Source organism: Atractosteus spatula, chromosome 2, assembly GCF_055471065.1.
Source record: "Atractosteus spatula isolate fAtrSpa1 chromosome 2, fAtrSpa1.hap1, whole genome shotgun sequence".
Classification (NCBI taxonomy): domain Eukaryota; kingdom Metazoa; phylum Chordata; class Actinopteri; order Semionotiformes; family Lepisosteidae; genus Atractosteus; species Atractosteus spatula.
In genome coordinates this window covers 52,214,957-52,241,126 of record NC_142707.1, presented here as the reverse complement: position 1 = coordinate 52,241,126, position 26,170 = coordinate 52,214,957, and the positions used below count along the sequence as shown (strand labels likewise).

At 41.5% G+C, this 26,170-nt stretch overlaps 1 protein-coding gene across 1 annotated transcript in view; it reads left to right on the top strand.

Annotated features, from left to right (window-relative positions):
• Positions 1-25,539, top strand: part of syt14a (synaptotagmin XIVa) — a 31,245-nt gene extending 5,706 nt beyond the window's left edge. Inside the window, exons 3-7 of the mRNA XM_088936275.1 lie at positions 12,100-12,371; positions 16,515-16,964; positions 17,943-18,132; positions 21,075-21,131; positions 25,226-25,539. Coding sequence (XP_088792401.1) covers positions 12,100-12,371; positions 16,515-16,964; positions 17,943-18,132; positions 21,075-21,131; positions 25,226-25,539 — 1,283 coding nt within the window. The remainder of the gene's footprint in view (positions 1-12,099; positions 12,372-16,514; positions 16,965-17,942; positions 18,133-21,074; positions 21,132-25,225) is intronic.
• The last annotated feature ends 631 nt before the right edge of the window (positions 25,540-26,170 follow it).

The window sequence follows — 26,170 nt, the reverse complement described above, 5'->3', positions numbered from 1 at the left end:
CAGACCTTGGTCTCTGCTATAACCTTGCCATCATTTCTGACTTGAACTCTTGAAGATAGTAAAAGATGATAAATTCATGGTGAATAGATATGTGAAGATAACACTGTACCAGACACAGCCACAGTGGGAGTGACACTGTGTCAGAGACACCCACAGTGGGAGTAACATTGTAAACCAGACATGCACATAATGGTGGTGACAATGTACACACACAGTGGGAGTGTCACTGTATCAGACACACCCACAATGGGAGTGACTCTGCTCCAGACACACCCACAGTTGGAGTGACTCTGCTCCAGACACACCCACAATGGGAGTCACACCGGTATCTTGTTGGTTACATTTCAGGCTACACACCGGACTGAGGGCAGTTCTGAAATTTAGAAATGGATACAGGGTTGACACAGATCCCTTTTCCCATAAGAGCTGAAAGCTAATTTACAAATATACCCCTATTTAAAATCAATTAGCCTTTGATTAAGAAATTGGCTGGAACAAAAATCAAGAGAGTTCCTCCAGGTTCAGGTTTGAAAGCCAGTTTTCCAGGTGGTCTACTGTAGCAGTTTCACTCCAATCCATTGCAAGGCTTTGCTCCAGATAATCCATAATAGACTTCAATTAAGCAAAAATTCACATACTGTAAGCAAACTGTAAAATAAGCAACTGTAGTTTCATATGTTTAAAAAGTCAGTTGTAAGCTGCTTTCTGTTTCCTGAATTTTGTTAACCCTATACAATACGATAATGAAGAGGTTAGAGTAGGGAGTTACAAAGGCAAAAAGAAGTTATTTTCACTTAGAAAAGTGAAACATAAAGAAGGAAAAGTTTTTGACAATAGTGCTGCACAGATGAGCCTGTGTTCTTCTAATCCTGTGCAGCCTGCGAGTGACTGGGATCGGATCCCAGCAGGGGCAGGGTGAGCTTGCTTGTCATGTTGGTGTCATGACTCAGATTTCTCAGGCTGATGTCTGAGCATTAGGATTTTGAAGGCGACATGAAACCTCATAGGAAGCCAGTGCAAGGACTCCAGGATAGGAGTAACGACATCACTTCCACCAGACATGGTCGGGATTCTGGCTGCTGAATTCTGGACATACTGTAGTTTGTTCAGTGTGGCTTTAGATAACCCAGCTTGTAGAGCATTACAATATTAAATTTGGGAAAAGACAAAAGCATTGACCAGCTTTTCAGTAACAGCAACAACCTAAGACTTAGTGTGGCAGTATTTCTGAGGTAGAACAAAGATGTTTTGACAACATTTTCACATGTGGGTCAAATATCAAGTCTGAATCAAATATCACTTCTAGGTTCTTCAGTTTTGACTGAAGCTCAAGTAAAGTACCATTCACAGATAGGGTTACTTCATTGGCTTTACATAGTTGATGGGGTGTGCTGTGATAAGCATAACTTCAATCTTAGTTATCCTACAATCTGAATACAATTACATGTTGGTCAGCAAAGTTGCAGTTGTGATTGTGCTGGAAATGCTGAAAATGCTGTTTGTAAAATTTGACAGCCTGGCAGGCACCTAAGAGTCTTCCATAAACAAAGAATTCTACACCAGGTTTATGTCTGTGAGCTGTTTATTATCTCACCTGAACATCTAAAGAGAGTGGACAAAGGGACAGACGCAGAACCAGTTACTGTAAATACCAGTTCTTTTGAAGAAGGTTTTGATCTAGATTTGAAAGTGCTTAGGCATGGTGACTCTCTGATATCCTTAAGGACAGAATTCCAGTGCTTTGGCGTGTAGCAGGAGAAGGCCTTGTCACCCATAGAGTGTAGACGGGCTTGGGAGACAGACAGGACACCGGAATTAGAAGAATGAAGGTTTCGCCATGCAGTTACAGTCTCCCGAAGTGACTTCCTGCCTTGTTCTCATAGCATCATTCCTGATAGGACCTTGTTTCTCGAAACAGCCTGACCTAGATGGTTTGCAAACATGCATCAGAAGCAAGAATGAAACTGTAAGCTTCCAGTGGCAACTGTCAGTCACTCCCAGTTATTGGGATTATGGATGACATAATCTTCTTGCATAATGCCGCTGTTGTGAAGGATATGCAGTTAGTTACATCTGAGCCAAATGGTACAGGAAATGCTTAGATGTAGGGTGACCATATAAGATCTCTGTTCATGCTCAGACGTACTACTCTGTGTGTCATAACTGTATTTCCAATGAGGTGCTTGTGTCAGCACTGTGGATTTGACCTGTAGTAACTGTACTGCTCCGGGTTCATAGCCAGTAGGTCATGCGTTCAGATCCCTGCTGGGTCACTGTTGATGACCTTGAGAGAGGTTCTTCACTTGCATCAGTAAAATACTCAGTTGCTTTAGTTATAGGTGTCAAACAAATTAATAATACTAGAGTCTCAGTCAGAGCAGGGCTTGTCAAGAGTAATATGCTGCCACCTAGAGGCAGTTTTAGTTTCCTTCCATCATTCCCATCTGTGTTTGTAAAACTTGCTAACACCCTGTACATAACAAAACCCTTGTAGTGTGCTAGTGTACTTTCTGTCTTGATATTATTTTTCCCCTTTATTGGCAGTTTTTTACTCATTCATTTCATATTTTATGTTTAGCTTATATCAGTAGCTATAACACCCTGCAACTCCCACCTGGCAATCCACTAAAGCACAACAGGTGTGAGCCTGGCCAGTACCCGAATGGGAGACCTGCTGGGAAAGCTGTTGCTGCTGGAAGAGGTGTTAATTGCACCACCTCGCAGTGCTCACCCTGCAGTCTGCATGGGTCCTAATTCTCCAGTATAGTGATGGGGACACTACAGTGTAAAAATGGCGCCATCCTTTGGATGAGACATTAAACTGAGGTCCTGACTCTCCATGGTCATTAAAAATCCCAGAAATCACATTTCTCTAAAAAAGTAAGGGTGTTACCCCCAGTGTCCTGCCTTAGTTTATCCCCTGATCTTTCCTGATCATGGCCTCCTAATCATCCCCATCTCTGAACTGGCTTTATCACTCTGTTCTCCTCCCCACTGATAGCTGGTGTGTACTATGTACTATAGAGCGTACTGGTTGTACTCTGGCTGCTGTCGCATCGTCCAGGTGGGTGTTGAACTTTGGTGGTGGTGAAGAGGAGTCCCCATTACCTGTAAAGTACATTGAGGGCTACCTAACCTTTATTACGGTTTAAAGTACACACATTTTTACCTATATATTCACCATATGCATACCGCAGGTAAAAATAATGCAGCAATGAAGGATCCAACAGAAGTATAAATTATCAGCAAAAACAGTGTGTACCATTACCTCACAGCTCCATGGCACTGAAACCTGTCTGTGTGGAGTCTGCATGGTATTCTTGTGTGTGCATGAGGTCTGTGTACTGTGATTTCAGCCCCCCCAATAAGATGCACGTTAGGATTTATTCACTAGTCTAAATGTTCGCTGGGGTGGTCCAAGTTGATTTCATGTACTGTATGGGCTGGAGGGGGAGGGGTGTTCCCAGTACAGCAAGTGCTGTATTAGGAACCAGACAGCAATAGAACAAAATGAGAGTGATAGTCTGAATAGTTTCTCATTTGTGATGTTTGTGATGTTCTATTGTACAATGAGTTTAAAACTTAAGATGTTGTTCTTAGACGTGGCCACTAGATGGAGCCCTGTGTCTTTAGTGAATTTTTATTTATGCCGTACAGTACAGTGTTTTGAAGAGCCCAAGGCATTTAGCTGCACGTTCACTGCTTAAACCCTGCATCGCTTTTATCTATTAACTAAATATTAACTAAGCACCATTATAAAGACCCTTCTCAGACATCTGATACAAATAAAAGAAGGACTTTTCCTTCTTAAACTGACAGATCAATTTCTCATCTTCCAATCTGAAGTAACCATAAATTACACACAAACCTTCAGACATGTATGTCCTTGGAAGCATATCAGAGTAATAAAGCCCAGTGATCCCTCTGGTCTAATGAAGACCAGAACTGTTCTTTACAGTACACAAGCCAAAAACAGCTCAGCTCCTAGCCGAGGAGCAGGAACAACAACCACAAATAAGAATGTTAGAAAAGTGAGAAACAAGAGGCCGTTTGCTGACCACAATTGCACACAATATTCCAAATGTGCTCTTACTAGTGCCTTATATACTTTAACAAAAGCCTGAGAAATCTGAGTCATGGCACCAACATGACAAACACAGCTCTCCCTCCCTGCTGGGATCTGATCCCAGTCACTCGCAGGCTGCACAGGATTAGAAGAATGCAGGCTCATCTGTGCAGCACTATAGCCAAAATGTTTTCCTTCTTTATGTTTCACTTTTCCAAGTGGAAATTGCTTTTTTAATAGCTTCTTTTTGCCTTTATAACTCCCTGCTCTAACCTCTTCATTATCGTAAACAAAATTTAGGAAACAGAAGGCAGCTTACAACTGACTTTATATACTGTACATATGAAAATACAGTTGCATATTTTACAGTTCGCTTATGTACTTTTACTTTAAAGCAGTGCTGAGGGAAAGAGGCAAGACTCCAACTCTCTGTTTATGGGCTAGGGAACAGGCAAGCCCTAAGCTATAATTAATCCATATTAATAATTAGGCCTTGTTCTGATCAATCAAGGTTGTTATAACAGTTGTAGCAGAGAACACTAATTTTAGTAAAATGTTAATGGTCATATAGTATATTGTAACTCCTGATTTTGTGTCTAAGGTGTTAGACTTTTACAGACCAGTGTACTTTTAATATTAATACAGACTGCAGTGCAGGCCCAAGTGAGTTTTAGAGTTTTAGAAATGTGGAGAAGTTGATCCCAGGGACTAGTTCCGTTTCTTGTTTGTTTTAGTAATTAAACATTACATAAGGTAAAACTCGATGTGTGTGCCTTTTTTCAAAGTACTCCATTACCAGGATTATAACCTTATCCTTATTAACAGGATTGGATCGCAACTGCAATATCAAATGCGTGAACTAGGACATCAGTGGGTGGTTATAAGTAAAAAACTGAAATATGAAAAAAGAAAGAGGCTTATTAAACTACGTCAGTGGGTACACAAATCCAGAATACGCATGTCTTAATGAAGGTCATTAAGTTTTTTTTCTTCCTTTTTTGTAGTCACTTACTATGTTTTAACACATGGGTATCAGTGCTGTTGGACCTGTTTAAAATTCCCAGACCAGGTCACTGCTCTGGGTTTCAGCTGTCAGGGGCTCAGAGAGCTGTCTGTGTGGTGGATGGCCAGCAGTCTCAAGCCCTGAAAGGTACCGACAGGTTTTAGTCACATTTCCCCAGGTGTATTTCCCATATGTCTGTGCCTCAGGCAGTGCACCTGCATTTTACTCAGATGTCTTATCCAGCTTCTCTAGTAGTAGGACACAGACCAGGCAACATGTTGAGTGAACTCAGGCACATCAGGAGGGAGAAAACAGAAAACTGCATAGTGCAGTTTTTTGGGGTTCCCACATGACAAATCATTCCTGTTGTTTTGTCTCCAGATTTCATTATACATGTCTTTTGTTTCTTCTCCTTTAGCCGTCTGTTTGCAGTCATTAAAAGTTTTCTTGTTCCAGCTCAGCGCTCACTCTCATATTGGGTTTGTTTCTTTACTGATGCTGAGAGAATCTGGGCTCCTTCTCTCTCTAGAGCACCTCGGTCTCCCATCTGTTCCATTTTCTAATCACTGTGCTATGGATAAACTCTTGCACATCCCTTTCCAGGCTCTATTATTTTGATTTTCAGGATGATAATCATGCTGCAGTTGATGTTTCAATTTTTACTTAATTTCATTACCCTCCATTGATGTGCTGTGTGTGAGTTTGCGAATGATTTGGCAATTTGTGGAAATCTGGTCTGTTCATAATACAGCATATTACAGATTCATTTTAAGAAAAAGCTAAAACCTTGGTAACAAATGTGAGGCATTTTGCCCATTTTATCCACTTGGTAGTTCGGAATTAATCGATCCAAGAAGCTTGTCCAGCCATTTTTTGAAAGAACCCAGAGTGTCAGCTTTTACAACATTGCTTGTTCCATACTCCCGCCATCCTTTGTGTAAAGACACCCTGTAAGGACTCTGTTCTCAGTTTTGTTCTCAGTCTCTGTTCTCAGATGTACTTCCTTATGCAGTAGTTTCCCTGTTGTATCCTCTGGCTTGTGTTACACTGTAATTCTGAGGAATTCCACTGTGTTGACTTTGACAATGCCCTTGACGATTTTGAATCTGTGTATCAATTCCGTATCAGTGTAAGACATTCTCTTAAGCTCCAAAATGTATCTGGTTGCATTTTTTTTGGACTGACTCCAAAGCAGCAATATCTTCTATAACATACCGACCAAAGTTCCTTACTATATTCTAAATGAGACCTTATTATTGCATTATACAATTCTAACATGACATTGATTTAAATTCTGTGTTTTCAGGGCACACGCAGACACAAATGCGCACACACTCAAACCAGGGCCAATTTACAGAAGTCAGTTAGCCTGCCAGTATGTCTTTAGACTGTGGGAGGAAACTGGAGCACCTGCTGGAAACCCATGTGAACAGACTGCATACAGACAGCACCCAGGACCAGGGTCCCAGCGATGCTAACCACTGTGCTACCTTGCCACCCTGATTATCATTAAAACAAGGAAGATGCTTTATTTTTATAACTAATGCAATGTTAACACCCCCTTTACAAGCTATTCCAGATTGAGGAGCATGGAGATCAGAGTGCACCTATAGTATCCATCGTCTTTCCTGGAGTGTTTGTGTAATGTTGTCAGTCTCTCAGATCCCAGCATGGTCTTCACAAATGCCTCGTCAAGGGTGTGCAGCGAGGTTCGATTTTCCCTCTCATAGATGTTTTGAAGTCTTCTCTGTTTTATATCTGAGTGCCAACATCAGCTCTGTGGCAGAACAGAGACTAGAAGCAGCCTCCTACTTGTTCTGTGTTGGTTTCTGTGGAGCTTTTAATAGCACCAGACCCCAGGTGTCTTGTTGTAACTGTCTGTACGCACGGTGTGATTTCTTCCATGAACTTCAGATTTAAGGGAAGATGCTTATTAGCTCATAAGTGCACCTTGTAATTTATTCGTTTGGTTTCACCTCCTCCTTAAAAAATATTAAGTAATTGGACAGTAAAATGCATATTCTGCCAAAAACCTGTGTCAGAATGCATTGTACATGTTTTCACTAGAGCAGAATGTATTTATTAAAATACTCTTTGATCCTGAACCATCATCAATTCTGAAAATAAAAGCATCCTCAACTACTGTTACAAAACAGCCAGGCAATTGCTGATGGTCAGAAGCATCCTTGTGTTTTAGTGCTTTTACCCGTTTATTTTCAGAATATAACATAAGGTGTATTTCTCTAAGAACGTAGAGGGACACCTTTCACATTTAGTAGGCGTGCACAGGCCTCAATAACCTTCAGTTTAATGAGTAGGAAACATGAATCCTTAACAGAGAGCACTTAAAATCTGCAAATGAAGAGTTCAAAAGGTCAACAAAATTTTCTCACTTCTCTCTGTGTGCTGTATACCCACTGCCTTAGGCAGCACTGCTTTCTTTATGCAGTATGTCAAACATTTGTGCTTCAGTCCAGGAGACGACTCATTCAACTGTTATCTGTTATTTGCTACTGCTATAAGACTGCTCAGGGGAATTATGGTGGTTCCGTGGCCTTGCAGAGGAGTGTGGAACACACGTTAAAACCATCTGAACTGAGCGGAATGCCTTTTATTTGCTTCTACTCACAGGCCAGTGTGTGTGCTGCCACATTGAATAAGTACAATGAAATAAATTTGATTTTAAAGGCCTATTTGTGCTATACTGTAGTACCTCTGTCAAACAGTCTAATCCACTCATTTACTGTACCTCCATCACATTCCTCACTTTCCACTGAATGGATCCCAGGAGGATATTATATTCATCCATTCAGTAATATGAATTAATATTACTTTACATGCTTATGCTGTAGTTTCGTCCACTTCATTTTAACTTAAGGAAAAGGAGGAGTTTTGTGCTGTACAGTAACTGCGAGAATCCAGCACGTTAGAGACTGCACTGCTGTCTTTATTAGGGATGCTATTTTGATCACAGATGCCAGAGCAAGGCATTGATGAAAAGGTAATCAAAGCAAAGTTATGGAATTTTTCAGAGCCCTCTCCTAGACAGCACAGAACACTAATCAAAGCCTGTTTGTCCCTGGAGAAGCTTCAGCTTGCCTTGCTGGCAGGCTTTGAGCTCATGGGAGAATTGCAGTGACAAGCTGTGTGCGCTCATCAGGGGCTCTGTCTTTGCCACACAGGTACAATAGACCTCCCCCTCCCCTCTGCAGGGCAGCGCCCTGCAATAAATCCATTAGAGATATGTACAGATTCTGTAGACATGATAAAGGAGTAGGCTGAAATTTATCTGATTTTAACAGTACTTCCTATAAGTCAAAGTGAAAGTGAAGAGCCAAAGATAAAAAGAAGGCTTTTTCTCTGGTTGAAGGTGTGATATTGTATGGATTCAGTATAGTACGTTGTTTGTATATGGATTTTATTTTTACATTGTATATACATGGACTTATACAGCTTCTATGTTTTATTTCTAAGGTGCGCTAATTTAGTACTCCTATAATATCATAATAACATAACATAAAATATCACTAAAATCATAAAGATAGAATCCTGATAAAATACAGGGTTATGCTTTTAATTTATTGATTCTTAATAAGATAGTTATGAGCTGTCAAAAATGTCAGCTGCATTGCTAATGAATTAGATGTTTTCTCTCATGGCTCACTTAGTGAACCTCTGTTCTTCCCTGTTTGCACCTTGACATTTTTGTGCTAGTTCTCTGCAAAACTGCTAAGAGCTTGACACGGGAACAGCTCATTTACAAAGTGGTCTGTTTTCTGTCTGAAATCCAGTTAGTCCACTCTGAAGATACTGTATGAGCTGAATTTCATTTGGATTTGCACACAGGGTGTTTGATTCAGAGTGCTTTTCCAAGAAATGCAGTTTTCAGTCCTTAATTGTAAAAGTGTCAAGGCCAAATTGTGCCGCCTGCCTTGGTTTTGCTCTGCCGCTAGAATAGCCTGTCTGCTCTGAGGTAACCAAGGGCTGTGGAGCTCATGCATTTGACAAAAGAACCTTAGACCTAGTGGTATGGTTTTATCAAGCCTCCCAGGGAACCGAATCCTTTTTTTTCGGAGCAATTCACTTAATCTTTTACATGGTGTGCTATATGTACAGTATGTGCACTGGAGCTACACAGGTTTTAAAACACAAATTCTACAAAACTCTGACACTGTAAATAAAAATGAATGCTTCTGAATTTGTTTAATGTCCACTCATACACAGTTCAGAGGTCTGATGGGATTTTCTTTCTATGTTCTAGTCCAGATTATCCTTATAAACATGCTAACACTACTGGATCTCCAGGAAGGATACAAATATGTCATTGCTTCTAATGTTTCTTACTTTTACTATGGTAGATGATGGCAAACACAAAAAGAAGCAGCCTACAGAACAAAGTCAGAATACAAGTGCACACAATCAAGGAAAGATAATGGTATGACAGTCAAGGAAATCAAATGAACATGAACCTTCTTAGTCCATCTGGTCCTAGACCAGATACAAGTATTCAAATCCTCAAAGGCACTGACAAAGTCAGCCCAGCGAATTTCTTCAGAGTGGTCAATGAAACACAAATCATAGTTCACATGTGGAAATTGTGGAAGTGCATTTATAACTGAGAACAGGAAGCAATTTGTTACACAAATGGATGTGGGAGTTTGGAACTAGCTATCCATCCAGGTTGTTGAAGCCGATATTCTGGCTTCTTTCAAGAAATGGAAGGATGAGTTTCTCGGTTCAATTAACTACTAACTACCAAACAGTCCAGAAGGTCTGAACTTCTCCTCGCGTTTGTAGTTAGTTCCTTAGTTCCTTATTGAACCTGTGTTCCTGTGTTCTTAAGCAGAAAGAAAGAGAGGGTAGGTTATAAACGTGGAACATGGAAGCAGAACTAAGCAGTAGCACTTTCTGGAAGACTGTCCAGCACTACAAAGCCACACACAAGTTTCTTGTGTGACGTTTCTTTCACATAACTCAGCCAAGGGAAACACAAAGCTGCACACAAATCCTAAGCGGAATGATATTTGGAATTTCTGGATCACACCACTGTCATCGTTCTTTTCATGGTTTGCCAGGTGGGGAAGGTGTGAGTGGGGAGCTCACTGCTGCTCTCAAAGCCTTTCACTGCAGCATGTGAATAAAACAACTGGATTGAAAACTGCTGACATCTATTTTCATTTAGGAATTTACGATCAGTCTCTCTTAAGGTTTGCAGACTTTTTTTACCAACTATAAATGTACACAGTTTACAGCTAACTTGTTGAATAATTTGGCCTCTTCAAAGTCATTTTAACTGAAAACGCATATCAAGTATTTAGAAAAAGAACATTGCATTACTGAATTTGATGATACCGCCCTATATAAAGGAATGAAATTAGATGCCAGTATATCATGATCACAAATGAAAAATAATTTGACATTTTAATTCACGCATCATCTTCTTTAATCACTAGACAACTGTAAGTGTGAATCATGTGTTGCATTGATTTGACTAATTTCTACTCAAGGCAGCATTACCTATCTGGCCTTATGAGGTTCACCCTTAATTCACCTGATGCAGTTTCTCACTCATCTCCCTCATCTACTGTGCATTAGGGCTACTCTTCAGTGTGGGATGAACTGGGTTCCCTATACAGTATATGAAGCAATTTAATTCATCGAAATGAAAAGTGCTTTACAAATGCTATTGTCATTACTATTAATCTTCACTTGTTAATCTTCACTGTTGTTTTTATTACTGCAGTGTATGAAGTAAATTGGATGTGTGAGAATTCTATACAGATATTAATATTTACACATCCCTCTTTTTGCTTGCAAATGTGAGTTTGTCAGCTCACACGGTGATTTTGCCTGTGATATGTGTGAATACATTGCATGTTGCCCCCATTTAGCTTTTCTCCAATACTCAATTGTTTCTGTGTGTAATGGAGCATTGCTCCATTCAAGGCATAGTCCTACCTTGTAGTTTATACCAGAAGTTTCCAGTCCTGGAGGCTGTTGTTCCAGTCCAGCTCTCAATCACACAATTAAAGCCTTGATTGACTATATAATTGGATTAAATTGAACCGTTTGATTCTTACCAGTTCTGAAAAATGTTGGATGTTCCCTTTTGTCTGTTGCATTTCACAAGCAAAATAAAAGCCCCAAACTTTTGAGTAGAAGGCAAACTTGCAAATACATATTCCAATCAAGTTTGAGTAAGGTTAATTAGATTTGGCTGAAATGAAAAACCAGCAAGTGTGTGAGCCTGCCAGACCAGGATTGGGAACCCCTGAGGTGAAACATCCTGTCTCCAGGCTTTAGGACAGTTGCTTTTAATCCTGGTCCTGAGCGACCCTGTAGTCTGTTAGGTTTTTATTTCAAATGGGGACATAATCCTGTACATATTGGTGCTTGTAACTGATCTGTTTTTTGGTTTAACCTGTCCTAAACATGGTTAATGAAGAACATTTCCTACAGCTGTATTACAAAGAATCTTAAACATCATCTATTGTCTTTAATTATTGAATTCCAGCAGGTGTGTGGGCCTCCAGGACCCCTGCACTGTGCTCCAGGATAGTGACAGACCCACTCTGACAAGATTTCTCTAGGGATCTAATCACAAAAAAAACCCATATGGAAAAACATTGGTCAATACCAGAGGTTTTACTGCAGAGTCTAAAAATAGAAGGGCATCCTCGCCCCCAGACTGCTGCCAAAACCCGACCACAAAATAAAGCAACACCTCTTTTAAAACACGAATTAGCCCCTTTGTGAGAATGTGTGACTATCCACCATCAATAATTTAATTCACTACCACCCATTGTGTCTATTTATAAGTGACAAGGGCCTTTGGCAGCCTGTAGTGGCAGGTTGGCTGCTACTGCAGTCCCTTCCAAAATTCACCTGCACAGTCCTGAGTTTCCACAGCTCTTAGGATCACAAGGTCACAAAGAAAAATGTAGAAAGCAATGTTTCTCAAAGTCAATGGTTTACACTGAAATATTCATCCTTCACACTAAGTCTTTGCAGTATGTTACCCTCTCTGTAGTGAACTGCATCCAGAGAATGAGGCGCACACCCCCACTGGACGAGCTGCAGCCGCCCCCCTACCAGGACGAGGATGGCTCTCCGCGCATGTCCTGCACGCCCTCCGACCTGGGGGACGCCAAGTGTGAGCTGTCCCACTGCAGCGACAGCCCCCGCCACTCCTACAGCAAGTGCCCCAGCGAGGGCAGTGCCGGCCACGAGACGGAGAGCTACCTCAACAAGGGCTACGAGGAAGATGTGCCCAGCGACAGCACCGCTGTGCTGAGCCCTGAGGTGAGACCGGAGGCCTGCGTGTGACACACCCTGCACAGGCTCGTGAGCTACTCCAGCGAGACACTAGAACATCAGGACATTAGAAAGGTGTGGCATTAGGCGGGGGCGTGTTCAGTGTGGAGGCGGACCCCTGGATGAAGGCTTTAGTTGCCACAGCTGACCTGGCTGATTAAGGACGAGCCACAGCTGTGAAGGCTCTTTAAAAACACCCTGAGCACCCCCCGAATGAGAGGAACTTCCACCGGCAGTCCTTGAGGGGATTGTACCCGAGCATAAAGCCATCATTTTTCTTTTGCTTGTCCTGCTGTGCATCTCCACCAAGAAAGGCTGGCCCTTCTTCACACTTGAGTTTTTATTCTGTTTTGACCTTGTGCTCCATGCTGTTCTGGTTACCGCTGTGCTAAGTGGTTCTTTTTCCCAGACTGAACCCTGTTAGACAGGGTAAGTCCAGCCCGGATGGCGGGGTGAACAGCTGTGAATTTTTATTTTTCCCTTTTTGTTCTTGTTTGTTCTCCTTTTTTTGTTATTTTCAGTTTTCACTAACCCCACACCGGTGCCTCCGTCCCTCAGTCGGGGCGTCAACCTTTAACGGTGCTTGCCGCGGCTCTTTCCACTCCCACATTACAGAGGGTATAAATGATAGGAGACCATTCGACTCCTCTGGCTCACTTGGTAAATCATCGATCCAAGGATCTAGTCCAGTCTTCTCGTGAAAGAAGCCAGGGTATCGGGTTCAACAATGGGGGGCAGCTTGTTCCATACTCCCATAACCCTTTGCATAAAGAAGCGCCTCCTGTCCTGCCTGGAGTTTCTCGTCTAGCTGTTTCTTAAAAGAAGCCGGGTTCGACAACGTGGCTAAGCAGCTTGCTCACCTCTCCCAGTGCTCTTTGTGTAAAAAGATTCCTCCTGTCCTGACTGAAGGATCTCTTCAAGCTATTTGTTTAATGCATGGATGGTGGAGAGAGGGAGTGAGAGGCATTACAGGAGGTTTAATCCTTTCGAAGGTTAGTACATGTGACTATAGTAACAGGCAGTGTTTGGATAAGATACGTATAGCTTATCTCTGGTTGTTATGGTAACTGGTGGCTCAGTAAGACTTTCAATTCCAGTAAAGAACTGAGTTAACGTCCATCAGCAGTGCAGTATCTGAAGTATTGGGGCAGGTATTTACACTTCAAAAACTGGTTTCAAAGTGTTCTAAAAATGAAACTTTGTCTGCACAAGAAGGAAGGAAGATGTGTTTATACCTGGACAGCAGTCGAGCATTTGGATTCATGGAAGGGCTTACTGACAAAACGTAGCCTGAAGGTATCATCGGTGGTGAATGCTTGCAAACAACTTCATGAAGCCAAGCAAATTAAACTGACTCCAGGAAGCAAAACACCCTGAATCCACAAATAAAGTCCATGAGTACTTTAGGGGGGATAAAAAGAAATTGTCATCATAAGTAAGCCAATTAGTATGCAGGATGCTTTTGCAAAAGCAGTGAGTGATGCACATAAAGGCAGGAAAGCTTCTCTTTAGCTTTCATGTGTAATGGCCAAAGAAAAAAAAAGCTATTGGTGAAGAGCAGATCAAAACAACCTGTGAGTGATTGAGACAATGGACTCAACACTGCAGCCAAGTCAAGGGCTAGTCCTCTATTGAGTAATACACTGTAGGTCAGAGCAAACACAATGCCAGAAGAGTGGAAAAACTGAAAACATAAAGGGCCGTTTTGCTATCCATGTGAATGAGATGGTGTTAATTTTCATGTTACATTAATTAAACAAACTTAAAGCAGAAAATCTTAAAATCAATAAATCTTTGCATTTCACAAGAAGAAGAAGTAAACTTTTCCTTTGCAAGGCCGGTTCTGTGATAAACTATTACATGTCCTTCTGATGATGTAGCTTCTATGATGTGTATGAATGAAACCTTTAATTAGTCACTTGGGAAAAAAAAAAACCTGATTTTTTCAACAAGCCCTAGCAATTGATAAAAACTCAGAACATCTCAATCCCACACTTACAACAGTTGTTAAAATTTTAATTTTAATGTGATAGGAAACCACTAACAAATCTTTGTTGCTGACTCATATGAAGATGAACCTCACCAAGCTGTCGAATTGCATACAGAGGGTGGGTGGTTTGCACATGGAGACATGTTCATATTGCTGAACATAAAGAGAAATTCAGACTTTGAAATGTGGAGCTAAGCTTTGTCAAATCTAGTAACTGAGGGGGTGCTGAATTAAAAAAACACTTATCTAGCAAATATTATTAATCTTGTCAGTGCATCAAATGAATGGGAATCAAGGGTTGAAACTAACATTCTGTGGGGCAAGAAGGAGATTGAAACTTACTGAAACTTGAGGTCTCACTGAATTTCCCCTGATGTCCTAACAGCCTCTGGGCAAGCTGTTAGCTTCTCTACTCTGCGAGTTTATTTACCACACATAAAGATATCTGGGTAATGGCCCCTTTCCTTATAAAAACAGAAGATGTGGTATACTTGAATTCTGAAGATTAATTCCCAGACCTCTAAGAAACATCTCCCTCTACGGCTACCTCTACCTTAATATCGGAGCAAAACAAAAACTTGCTAAGTTTGCTGTTACCAATCCAACACTAAATATACCATCACTTTTGAAGGACAAACAAGTCCAGGGTTATCACCAAGACAGCACCGTGTGTATGCAACATGAGGGGATAGATTTAATATATTTAGGTGTAAAATATTAACCTAAAGAAAGCTAGGCCTACAGTTGTTAGCTTATTATCAGCAGTAGTAGCAGTAGTAGTACTGAGCGGATTCACTATCTCTCTATGGTCTTCGGCTGTCTCCCTGCAGTGACTAGGCCATCTGTAAACAAAGGGGCAGATACCTGGGAGTCTGAGATCATCTGTTCCCCAGCCTGTCCTTCCACACTACCTGCTCAAAGTAAACTGGGAGTCCTCACATCTATCTACCATTTTCTAACTGCTTTATCCAGTACAGGGTTGCAGGAGAGCTGGAAGCAACAGGCACAAGGCAGAATACACCCTGGTCAGTTCAACCAAGGGCACACACACTCACACCGGGGCCAATTTTCCCAGAAGCCAATTAACTTACTACTATGCCTTTGGTTTATAGGAAGAAACCGGAGCACTTGAAGGAAACACAGTTGAACACAGGGAGAACATACAAGCTCCATACAGATAGATCCCCAGGATTTGAACCCAGGGCCCCAGAGCTGCCCTATTATTATTATTATTATTATTATTATTATTCAAGGATGAGAGATCAATTCCATGCTAAAAAATAAAACTCTCCAGGTGTGAGGGGGAATGGGAGGATGAGCATAAATAGGTAGATGCAGAGGAATAAGACGACCAGCCTGGAGGAGAGTTTCAACTGCTAATGCCTGGCTAGTGTGGGAGTCTTTTGAACCCCTATGAAAAGAGGCAGACAGACTGGTCAGTGAAATCATGTCAGGGAGAGGTGTAATAGGGAGCTGTCAGCCTGGAGAGATCTTTGATCCTCTCTGCTCTGACGTGTTTCCTGAAACAATTGGCCAGGATTCTAATATAATTATAAGTATGATGATTATTGTGGAAGAGAGGAAAATAAAGCTTCCTCACAGATAAATATTACAATATGAAATAAATTGTAGTGCTGTACATTGCAAAATAGGTGTATTAAGAGATGTGTTTTGGAGACTGGAGTAAGGCAAAACCAGAAGAAATCAGGATAACAAAGAAAAAAGCAGTGTTTAGCCTGTACTGAACACACCTCTGTATTCACAGCTTTCCTTCTTCCTTTTCTCGAGCGCCATCACTTTCCGTCTCTGGTGACTGATCCTATGCTACTGCCTTAGGTTTAGCTCGGTTTAGCTCGACAGCCTCACTGTAGCTGACTGGGAGTTCCTGGGCTGTTCCTAAAGCATGTGGCAAGCTGCTTAAAATAGACACCTTGGTGTTGTACTGAGCACAGGAACCTCTTATGTGCATTTCTGTATTGCTGTATGGGCAGTTTATTGCATCGGGAAGAGATTTGGGTTCACGTTTGGTCCTCAAAGGCTCTCAGATGTGCTCTAGTCTGAGCAGTTCCTGCGCTTACGAGACAAACACCCCTTGAAGCCCCAGTTTTCCAGTCCCAGCCTGTGCTGTTCTTCTCCTCCAGGACATGTCTGCCCGTGGCTCAGCAGCGCAGCTCCCGAAGCCCTACGAGCCCGAGCCCGTGGCGAAGTACGGCACTCTGGACGTGGTTTTTGACTACGACTCCGAGGAGCAGAGGCTGCTGGTCACGGTGACGGCCGTGACAGACATCCCCGCGCTCAAGCGGACCGGGAACATCTCTTGGCAGGTCCACCTGGTCCTGCTGCCCCAGAGGAAACAGAGGGCCAAGACTGGCATCCAGAAAGGGCCCTGTCCCGTTTTCACAGAGACCTTCAAGTTCACCCGCATCGAGTCGGAGATGATCGGGAACTACGCGGTACGCTTCCGGCTGTATAGTGTGCGGCGCATGAAGAGAGAAAAAGTGCTGGGGGAGAAGGTGTTCTACCTCACCAAGCTCAACCTGCAGGGCAAGATGTCCGTCCCTGTCACACTGGAGCCCTGCTGCAGCCTCACAGTGAGTACCATGGCAGGGCCGCACAGCCTGCTGGCGGATCAAAAGAACAAACTGTACAGGTCTCTGGACCAGGTTCTCTGAGATGTCCTTTGATTTCATTTGCTCTTTGAAAAAAAAAACTGTAAGCCACAAATCAGACCTCAAATCCCACTTAATCACACAGATTTATTAGATGTTACTCAGTGACCCATTGAGAACTGACAGTCATAAGGAAATGAGGCACGGAAAGGTTTTTTTTTGTTCTTTACATTTGCTGAAATTGGGATAGATTGACAAGAGAATCTGTGGCTTGTGCCGTGTGGTTTTAGCAAGGTCTTGCTGATGCCTTCACATGAAGAAGAAAAAGAGGGAAGAAGAAAAAGAGGGCATGCCTTTAAAAGTTTTGACTAAAGAACAGGAAAATGGATGATTGGTTCTGCTCTAGACACAATAATTACATACTGACATCCAAAGGAAAATATGTCTGGTATTTGGCATGTAACTAGGAGCTGTATGTTTGGCACAAACCTGATTAAACCTTGGCCTCAAGGTTTAAAGATTTGGTCTCATTACTGAGATCAAGTTACCACTTTCAAAGTACCTTTTATTGGAATGGTAAAGTGGAAGTATAGTATATGAGGCATGGCATGTTTAGCAACAGCAGCTTGAAAGAGTGTAGAATAAGGTTAAAAACAACCGTTAGGCCACGTTGAACCAATCATATAATGTTCCATTAAGAGTTTTGTGATCTGACCTGAGCCATGGCCCTGTGATCACTCCTGGTTTGGTAATTTGGCAATGTGATATTGACAGGTTTTTTTTTGGTAGATTTTCCTAAGCGCACGCTCTCATCCGCTTACAGTATGACAAAAACAAACAAATCAGAGCGCTTGGCAGCTGTACTTGATGGAATTTCAAGAAACAATCAAAACTGGGTGAATCGGCATTCAGTTTGCAGAGGGTGCGGTGCGAGTAGTGGGGGTGTCTGTGTACCAGCAGGGCTGCGACTCTCAGATGAGCATCTCCGAGATGTCCTGCAGCGAGACTGCCTCGTCTTTCCAGTCCGCGGGCCAGGGCTCCACGCCGGAGATCTTGGTGGGACTCGTCTACAATGCCACCACTGGGCGGCTCTCTGTGGAAGTCATCAAGGGCAGCCACTTCAAGAACCTGGCAGCCAACAGACCACCCAGTAAGTACCTTTCGAAGTGTTTATTAAACATCTCTCTGCCGACGTGTCAAATGATAACACAGCCACCCACCCGCAGGAAAAGTCATTAGTGTTTTCCCTTTTACCTTTTGAGGCAAAGCAAAGCCAAGAGCCTATTGGAAACTCCAGTGTCAATGGAAAGACATGCCATTTTCACTTTGTCGTTCTTTTTTCCTTTTTACAGATCCCAGTATGATCACTGTGTAAATTCTAGACTTAAATGGAATGATCTTGAAGTGGCTGGTTTTTGCAGCAAAGCCCTAACGAACAGTGCACATTTATTGGAATTACAACTGCAGCACACTTTCTTGCAGTATTGTGTGTTCTGCTTCCAGTTAAACTGGTTTTGTTTTTGCTTTTTCATTTTCAAAGATTAAAATATATTCAGTAGACAAAACGTGGATGGCATCCAAAATTGTGCAATGTCCTCTTTATTAACACGTAGAAATACAGTGATTTTTTGTATTTCTTTAAAATAACTTTCAATGACATCATAGAGAGAGTTTGCCGAGTAGAGGGTAGACAATGGCTCGTTTGGGTTTGCCCTGCTGAGATTTTTCTTTAGTCTGGATTTTAAATCACTCAAACCAAATTGTTAGTATTCTTGTGAGTTTCAATTTTATATAATTAACAGCAAACCAAAAAAATATATTATACACCTGTGTCCATGCTCTTAGCTAAAGCTAAGAGTTTCCCTGTAGTGTGGTCTATCAAGCAATCAATCATTTAGACCAGTAAAACTAACATGAATGCTTTTTTTTTTGCTTCACTACTGTGTCACATTTTCACTGTACAGTCAAATTCATTGTACTCTGTGATAGACCACAGACATTTCAGCTACTGTATATATTCAGCTAAAGAAATACAGTAGTAATTTACCCCACACACACTCATAAACTCTCAGACCGTTTCGGTAAATGTCCACATTTAATGTATCATGTCCCTTTTATCATTTTATAATCCTGCTGTGATAAACTGTTAGATATTTTATACACCACGGCACATTACAATATATGTATGTCTACATTTTACTCAAAACCTCCATTAGTGTTTTCCGCTATTATATGAAATTTGACTGCTATTAACACAACTTAGTGTGGGTGCGAATAAACCAATCTTGTCATGTTGCAATCTTTAATACAATAATGAGCAGCTACTATGAAGTGTTACAATTGCCAATCAACTCAAGTGGAAAGCTTTTCCTCCTTGTTAACATAATTTGTTCTGCTATACACATCCATAACTAAAAGCCTACTTTCATGCTATCAAAGATAGATGTATCAGTATTAACTGTTAGAGTTGAACACAATAGCTGAAATTTGGGTTGAGCAATGTCACAGAATTTCTATTCTGTTTCTGCACAAAGAAAAAAACAGAATGACTTTTGCACAGCAGTTTAGAAAATATACTGAGCATTGAAAGAAACTTATCACTCTGTTATACATGTATCTATTTTAAACAATAAAGTTTACAGATTTTGGATTATGTTTGGGATTATATTCATTAATTGATCTTTCATATGTGGCCATGATACTCTCCAGTGACTGGCTGTTGCATAAGCACTAAATCACCTCGTTAGTGACCACAAGTGATGAGGTGAAAATCAAGCCTGGTGAAAATAAAGAAAAATACATAATACACCCTGCTTAACAAAAGGCATTTTGGGGCATTTTTGTTTATAGATTTTTATATTTATTTCAGTTATATGTGATACATTTCTTATGATGTGTATAACTTCTGTCTTTGTATCACTATTAAGTTTAGAATATATATTGAAACTGTTCCACACCAACCTACTGTATACAGATTATTTTTAATCACAGAGTACCAGTGTGTATGCTCTGGCATCATGTTAAAATGTGCTGTACTAATTCAAAGTTAAACTTCATTCTTTTTCAGTATATCAAGCGTAGTTTTTTTACCTTTATATTTTAAGACAAATTTTTAAATCTTGCTACTCAACATAATTGCCGTTAATAATTAATTCAGTTTCTTGAATATATAAATAATTGCCAAAATGTATTATCTCCCTATATGCAGTAAGTTACAGTATATGAACTTGAACTTTATTGCCATATGTACAATGGAATTCTTACTTACAGAAAGTCTATCGATTGTTAAAAAAAAACGTAAAATGCAAAGTGCAGACAGTGCATCAAGACAATATACAAACAAACAGTAGACAATGTACAAGTAAACAAGTAAACAGTTTGAATGTAAACAATGCAGACATGTAAACAATGACTGCAGATGTGCAATAAATAAAATTATTGATGAGGTAGAAGGTGTAGATTTGGTCCGAGGGGCATGGCTAAATGTGTTCGCCTTGTACAGTATATGTCTAAGTATAGAACATTACCATCCAAATTATATGAAAAAAAACCTTTCATCTCCCACAGAAATTACTTCAGTATATCATTCAACTAAAATTTACAGGACAGGGAAGCTGTTTTTGTTGTTTATGCCTTCTCATGTTCTATTCATTGGATTAATTTTCAGTGTGATGCAAGGGGAGAAATGCTAGTGTATAGCTAGCTATGTGGGTGTAATGTTAGAGCTACACCCTAATTCCCATCTCCGCGCTGTCATCTCTTCAGTGCCATTGCGTTCGGATCCCCTGTGAGAACCAGACAGGCACTGGAGTTACACTCCCCTTTGGGCCAAGAGCCGGAACCATCATCTTCTCAGCTCTCCCTTCTGTTTTTACCTCATTTTCTCGGACCAGAGCTCTCCATAACGAGCCTCCTCAGAGAATGACACCAGCATTGTGACTTTGTGATGACTTTGACCTTTTGACCCTGTCTGTTCTCTCCTGTTTCTTTCTTCCACCCCCTTCACCCCCTGCCCCCCCCCCTCTCTCTCTCGCCTAACTATTGACATCTTGGTCGTTGTTTCTTTTACTGCTTCCCAACCCCTGTTGTCAGATGGGCTGTTCTGTTGTCTAAAACACTTGATAGGTGGACAGGTTTATATAATCCGAGGTGAGTTTCTGCTGGCAGGTCGACGCCTGTACTGGTTCTTTTTTCCCCTATCAATGTTGGACACTGTCTGCCATCCAGAGCTCTGCTCCTCTCTGGGGCTGTCCACACCACCTCCACCTGAGCCTCGTCCGAGTAGGGAATAGCAATCTCTCCTCATGGATGTCGGTGGTAGGGAAACCCACAGACGGGAATATTGTATCCAGATTCGTCTCCTTCAATGGACTGGGGACTGGCTTGAAATGACCAGAGGCAAACTCTGAGTGTTCACATAAGAGTGTTTACATCACAAATAATAATAATACGACTTCAAACCCGAGCCCCTTCCATGTCACCTGAGCAAAGGACAAATTATTGCTAAAGGCTGTCAGACAGTTTGTTGAACTGCTGTTTAAAATTGCAGCTGTTATTTAGTTGAAAAGTGGTTCTGAATTGTTAATCACGTTCATCCATATAGAAAATCCAACTCCACAAGGAAGATGTATAGACAAAACAGTGTTTAGCCGCTTCCAGCAAAGATAATTTAATTCGAAAAGGCTATGTCCAGCCCAAATTAGCAACAAAATGCCATACAGTATACAGTATTTTCTGTTTGACGTCATTAATAAAGATCATTCCTATTCAGAAGATCTAAACACTGTAACCACATTCCTCTTGTGTAATTCAGTCCTTATTCCTTGTTACATCTGTAGGTCCTTTTACAATATTTACATCTGAGTTTTTTCATAAATGTATTTTTAAAAAAATGAAATCATGATTTTTTGCTTAATTTGTTTTCAAGTACCTTAAGTACTAGAGTTTGTACTGCTGCACAGCTACTAGTGAACAGCTGTAGTAGAAGCTGAGTTACTCCTTCCAGAACACAGACCACATCCATGAGGAACCTGCTGTTCCAAGTGTGTGTGCTTTGAGCTCTCTCCCAGCATGACTCTGTGCCTCTCCCTACAGTTCGTCTGGCATTCTCCTGGCTCCATCATGGTCCTCCTCGTTGCATCCGCACTGCCTGGGAACCGTGAATGCTCAGTGTTTCTAATGTGTGTCATGGTCTCGCTTTTAGAGCTGCAGAAAGCAGTCTCATGCTTACGAAGTGCTGTAGCTGGCTGTTTGCACAGTAGTTAATGGCTCTGTAGGAACCTCAAGATTCCTGATACTATGAATTCATCTGACACAGAGTAAAAAGCCTGGTTTATTTTAATGATTTGAAGTGCAACACATCAAGTCTCTGTGGCCTTTTAACTTTGCGGAAATTAACCATCTGTCACACAGAACATACATGTTTACATGTAAACAGTGATATTCTTATTATGTATGTGTATAGTTTATAGTATTTTTTTGCTGTAGAAAGACATTACCTTTTTCTTCTTGGGAAAAGTTTTTAGTCAAAATGAAACTGGGAGGATTCACTTCTGAAGGTTTCGTTTTTGAATTGTTCATCTTTGACATGTAACTTAAACCCACATTAATAGGGAGACCACCAAATATGCAAACATACAGTAATAACGATTAACGTTGAGATTATTTCCTTTGGGGGTCATTTTGAACAAATAGTTTGAAATTTGGTGTTGGGTTACAACAGAGCAAGAAGGCTCAAATAACATTATATTAGTCATTATGTTAGTAAATAATACTAACATAATAAAGGTTACTAATGAGAGGAGGTCATTTTGCCCACCTAGCCCATCTGGTAGTTCATTGGTCCAAGGATGTACTGTACTAGATGTCCCAAACATTGGCTACAGAATATTCAGTAGCTTCTTTATTGTGACTTGTAGTGTAATTTCTTGCCACAAACTAAGTATGAAAAGGCTAGTTAGTGTGACTGGATGTATTAATTTTATATGTGGGGCACAATTCCATTTTGTGCAAATGAGGTTGTGTTGACCCTTGTAAAGACAAGGGTTAAAGCTCTTCCTGTTCACAGCGGCAGGCAGTGATTAAAGTAGCTCGTGCTCTACAGTGAGACAGTGGTGAGTGAATTTTGCTATCTCGCCTTCATTGCAGGGGATCTGTTTGGCCACAGACTAGGATCCAATTAAAGCCTGATTTTACACACTCTCCTATTCACCAGGCCTTAGTTCCCTGATTCTTTCTTCATTAGCTACAGAGTTTCTTTTCATGACCTGTAGAAGTTTTATAGCTTGAACACTAATGGGGATCCATCCATCCATTTTCTAACCTCTTCATCCGACAGAGGAGCTGGAGCCTATCCCTGCACACAACGGACGCACCGCAGGATACAGCCTGGACGGGATGCCAGTCCATTGCAGAGCACACACAGACACAGACATGTATGCAGTCACGCCATGGCCAGTTTTCCCAGTAGCCAATTATCAGCATGTCTCTGGACTAAATGAGGAAACTGGAATACCCAGAGGAAACCAAAGCGAGCCAGGGGAGAACATACAAACTCTACATACTGTAGACAGCACCCCAGATACCGATCCCAGGGCCCCAGCACTGTGAGGCAGTATTGCTAACTCCTGCACCACTGTGTCGCCCGTAATAGGGATCACAAGTCCAAAGTTTCTATATTCTGGCTTTAGTGTTGGTTATGACAAGTAAAAAGCCTGCAGTTGCTTCCTTGTTGCACGTCGTTGCCAACCGTATTTCCATCTCATTTAGCAACAGTGGCAAATAACGTATTTTCACAAGAGGAAGTCAATTAAAGCTGACACCCCTGCTCAATCTGAATCCTCACTTGCAGAATAGAAATCACAGCTGTTTCAGCTGTGACTTTACATCAGCTTTTTTCTAATGCCATTGTTTAGACATAATAATGAAATGCAGGTTTATTAGATCCAGTCTTTCTCTCTTTTAATGCAACAGTCTTACTGTAACACATACTGTAGGTAACACGTGTAACACTTTGTAAGTAATTCTTTCCTATTAAGAATGGTTTAAATTAATGTAATATTTGCTACATCATGTTTCTAGTAACAAGAGTATTAATTTAAAAATATTATTTCGATATACAGTAAAATACATATTTGTAACATTGCTAAAGAAAAATTAATTTGCTTTTGTTAATTTCTTACAAACCTACAAAATGTTAAATAAAAACCCATACAGGACTGTTTCCTTTGTATGTCCTTGGAAATGTAATCAAGTTCATGGACAGTTGAAAGTACAACACCAAAGAATCAATAATGGAGATAATTTCTGAGGCATACTGACAAATCTTTGGCTCCCCGGTGCTCTGTACCTGCTCTGCTCTGGTATGGCTTTCCACGGCTCTTGTGCTTAGTTGATCCTAGATTAGTCCTGGGCTTTAAATCCAGGTCTCATAAAATGTAAAACTGGGCTGAGCTCCCAGCAGGAGACAGGACGTCATGGCGAATGTGACCGTTGTGTGGTACCCGTTACGGACTGTGCACTCCTGGTCCTGGAGGGCCAGTGTGTCTGCAGCTTTCATTCCACCTCAGCTTTTAACAAGCTAAACCAGCTGGTTTCTGGCTTAACCAGACCAATTTAACAACAGCTTCCAGTTCTTCAGGTGTTGCTGTTTTAAAGAGATTGTAAAAACCTGCAGACATGGAGGCTCACTATGAGGAGGATTGATCACCGTCCCTGCTGACATACTGGCCCTCCAGAACCAGGACTGGACACCCCTAACGTTCAAGTAGGGAGCTGCATCAGCGTGTGTAGGCTGCAAAGAAACAGGTGAAGGTACATTTGCTCAAAAGAAAAGAAACCCAATGTTTTGGCTGTGGAGCCTTCTTCAGGTGTGAGGAAGAGAGAGAGAGCAGCAAAAATATATATATACAAAATGCTTGTTTATTCAGCCTTTCACTCTGCATAATCTCTGTAATAATCTAGGTCTAGATCAGGCGCTCATTCTTGTTCACTTTAAATGAGCAATATTTTTTTCTTCTCTGAGTTATAACCATTAATTAATGAGTAACTTCATTAACTACCTGCATCTTCAAAAGAAAGTAGGTGAGTAGACTTAGAAATGCCATTCCTACATTTGAAAAGGCAATGGACTTCGCTTGTCTGCGTTTTAAATGTTTTCTAAACAGACGTGTAATTCACCTCTTTAACACCTGAATGTTACAATGAATGTACCTCACTTTCTCTTCACTCTGTCCTCTTCTTAGACACATATGTGAAACTGACCTTGTTGAACTCAATGGGCCAGGAGATGTCCAAGTGCAAGACCTCCATCTGCAGGGGCCAACCTAACCCAATCTACAAGGAGACTTTCATTTTCCAAGTTGCACTTTTCCAGCTGTCGGACGTGACGCTCATCCTCTCCGTCTACAACAAGAGGAGCATGAAACGCAAAGAGATGATCGGCTGGATCTCGCTGGGACTCAACAGCTCGGGGGAGGAGGAGCTGAGCCACTGGACCGAGATGAAGGAATCGAAAGGGCACCAGGTGTGTCGCTGGCACTCACTGCTGGAGTCCTAGGGAGCGGAGGCTGGGCTGGGTGGGGAGGTAGGTACAGGCCAGTAAGGGCCCAGGTGACGGGGGCTGAGGAGGTGCAGCAGCACAGAAGACAGAGAAAGAAACGGAACAAACGAGCTGCCTCTGGTTCACCCAGACCTGCAGGCAAAGTACCATGCAGACGTCTGCCAGGCATGGGAACTGCCATAGGAGAGAGGGCTCATCAAAAGCCACGTAAGCAACAAGCTGTCAGTCCACGAAAGCGAATCACTGCACCCTTAGAGCAGAACCTTCTCGTTTTTAAGCAGCCTCTCGAAGCTTAACAGAGGCTAGAATGCACAGGCTTGCATTTTTAGAGCGTGCATTCTGACTCAAAGCAGAATAAACCCAGTTTTTGAGATAGCAAAGGGGCCGTTTCATTTGTCCGTGACCAGGTGAGCCAGTTGAGACAGTGATTCTTTCCCAAGCGTGGAGGATATGAAGGAATGCACAGGGTGGCCAGTGCCCGGTGTCATATCTCAGCAGCAACTATTTAACCTGGTTGAAAAGCCACAGAACATGCAAAGGTAGGCCACTTTTCAAGCATGTGTGTTCAGTGCAAAATTCACTCTGGCTCTGCAGTAGAGTCTTGACAAAGACATGAAATGATAAAATG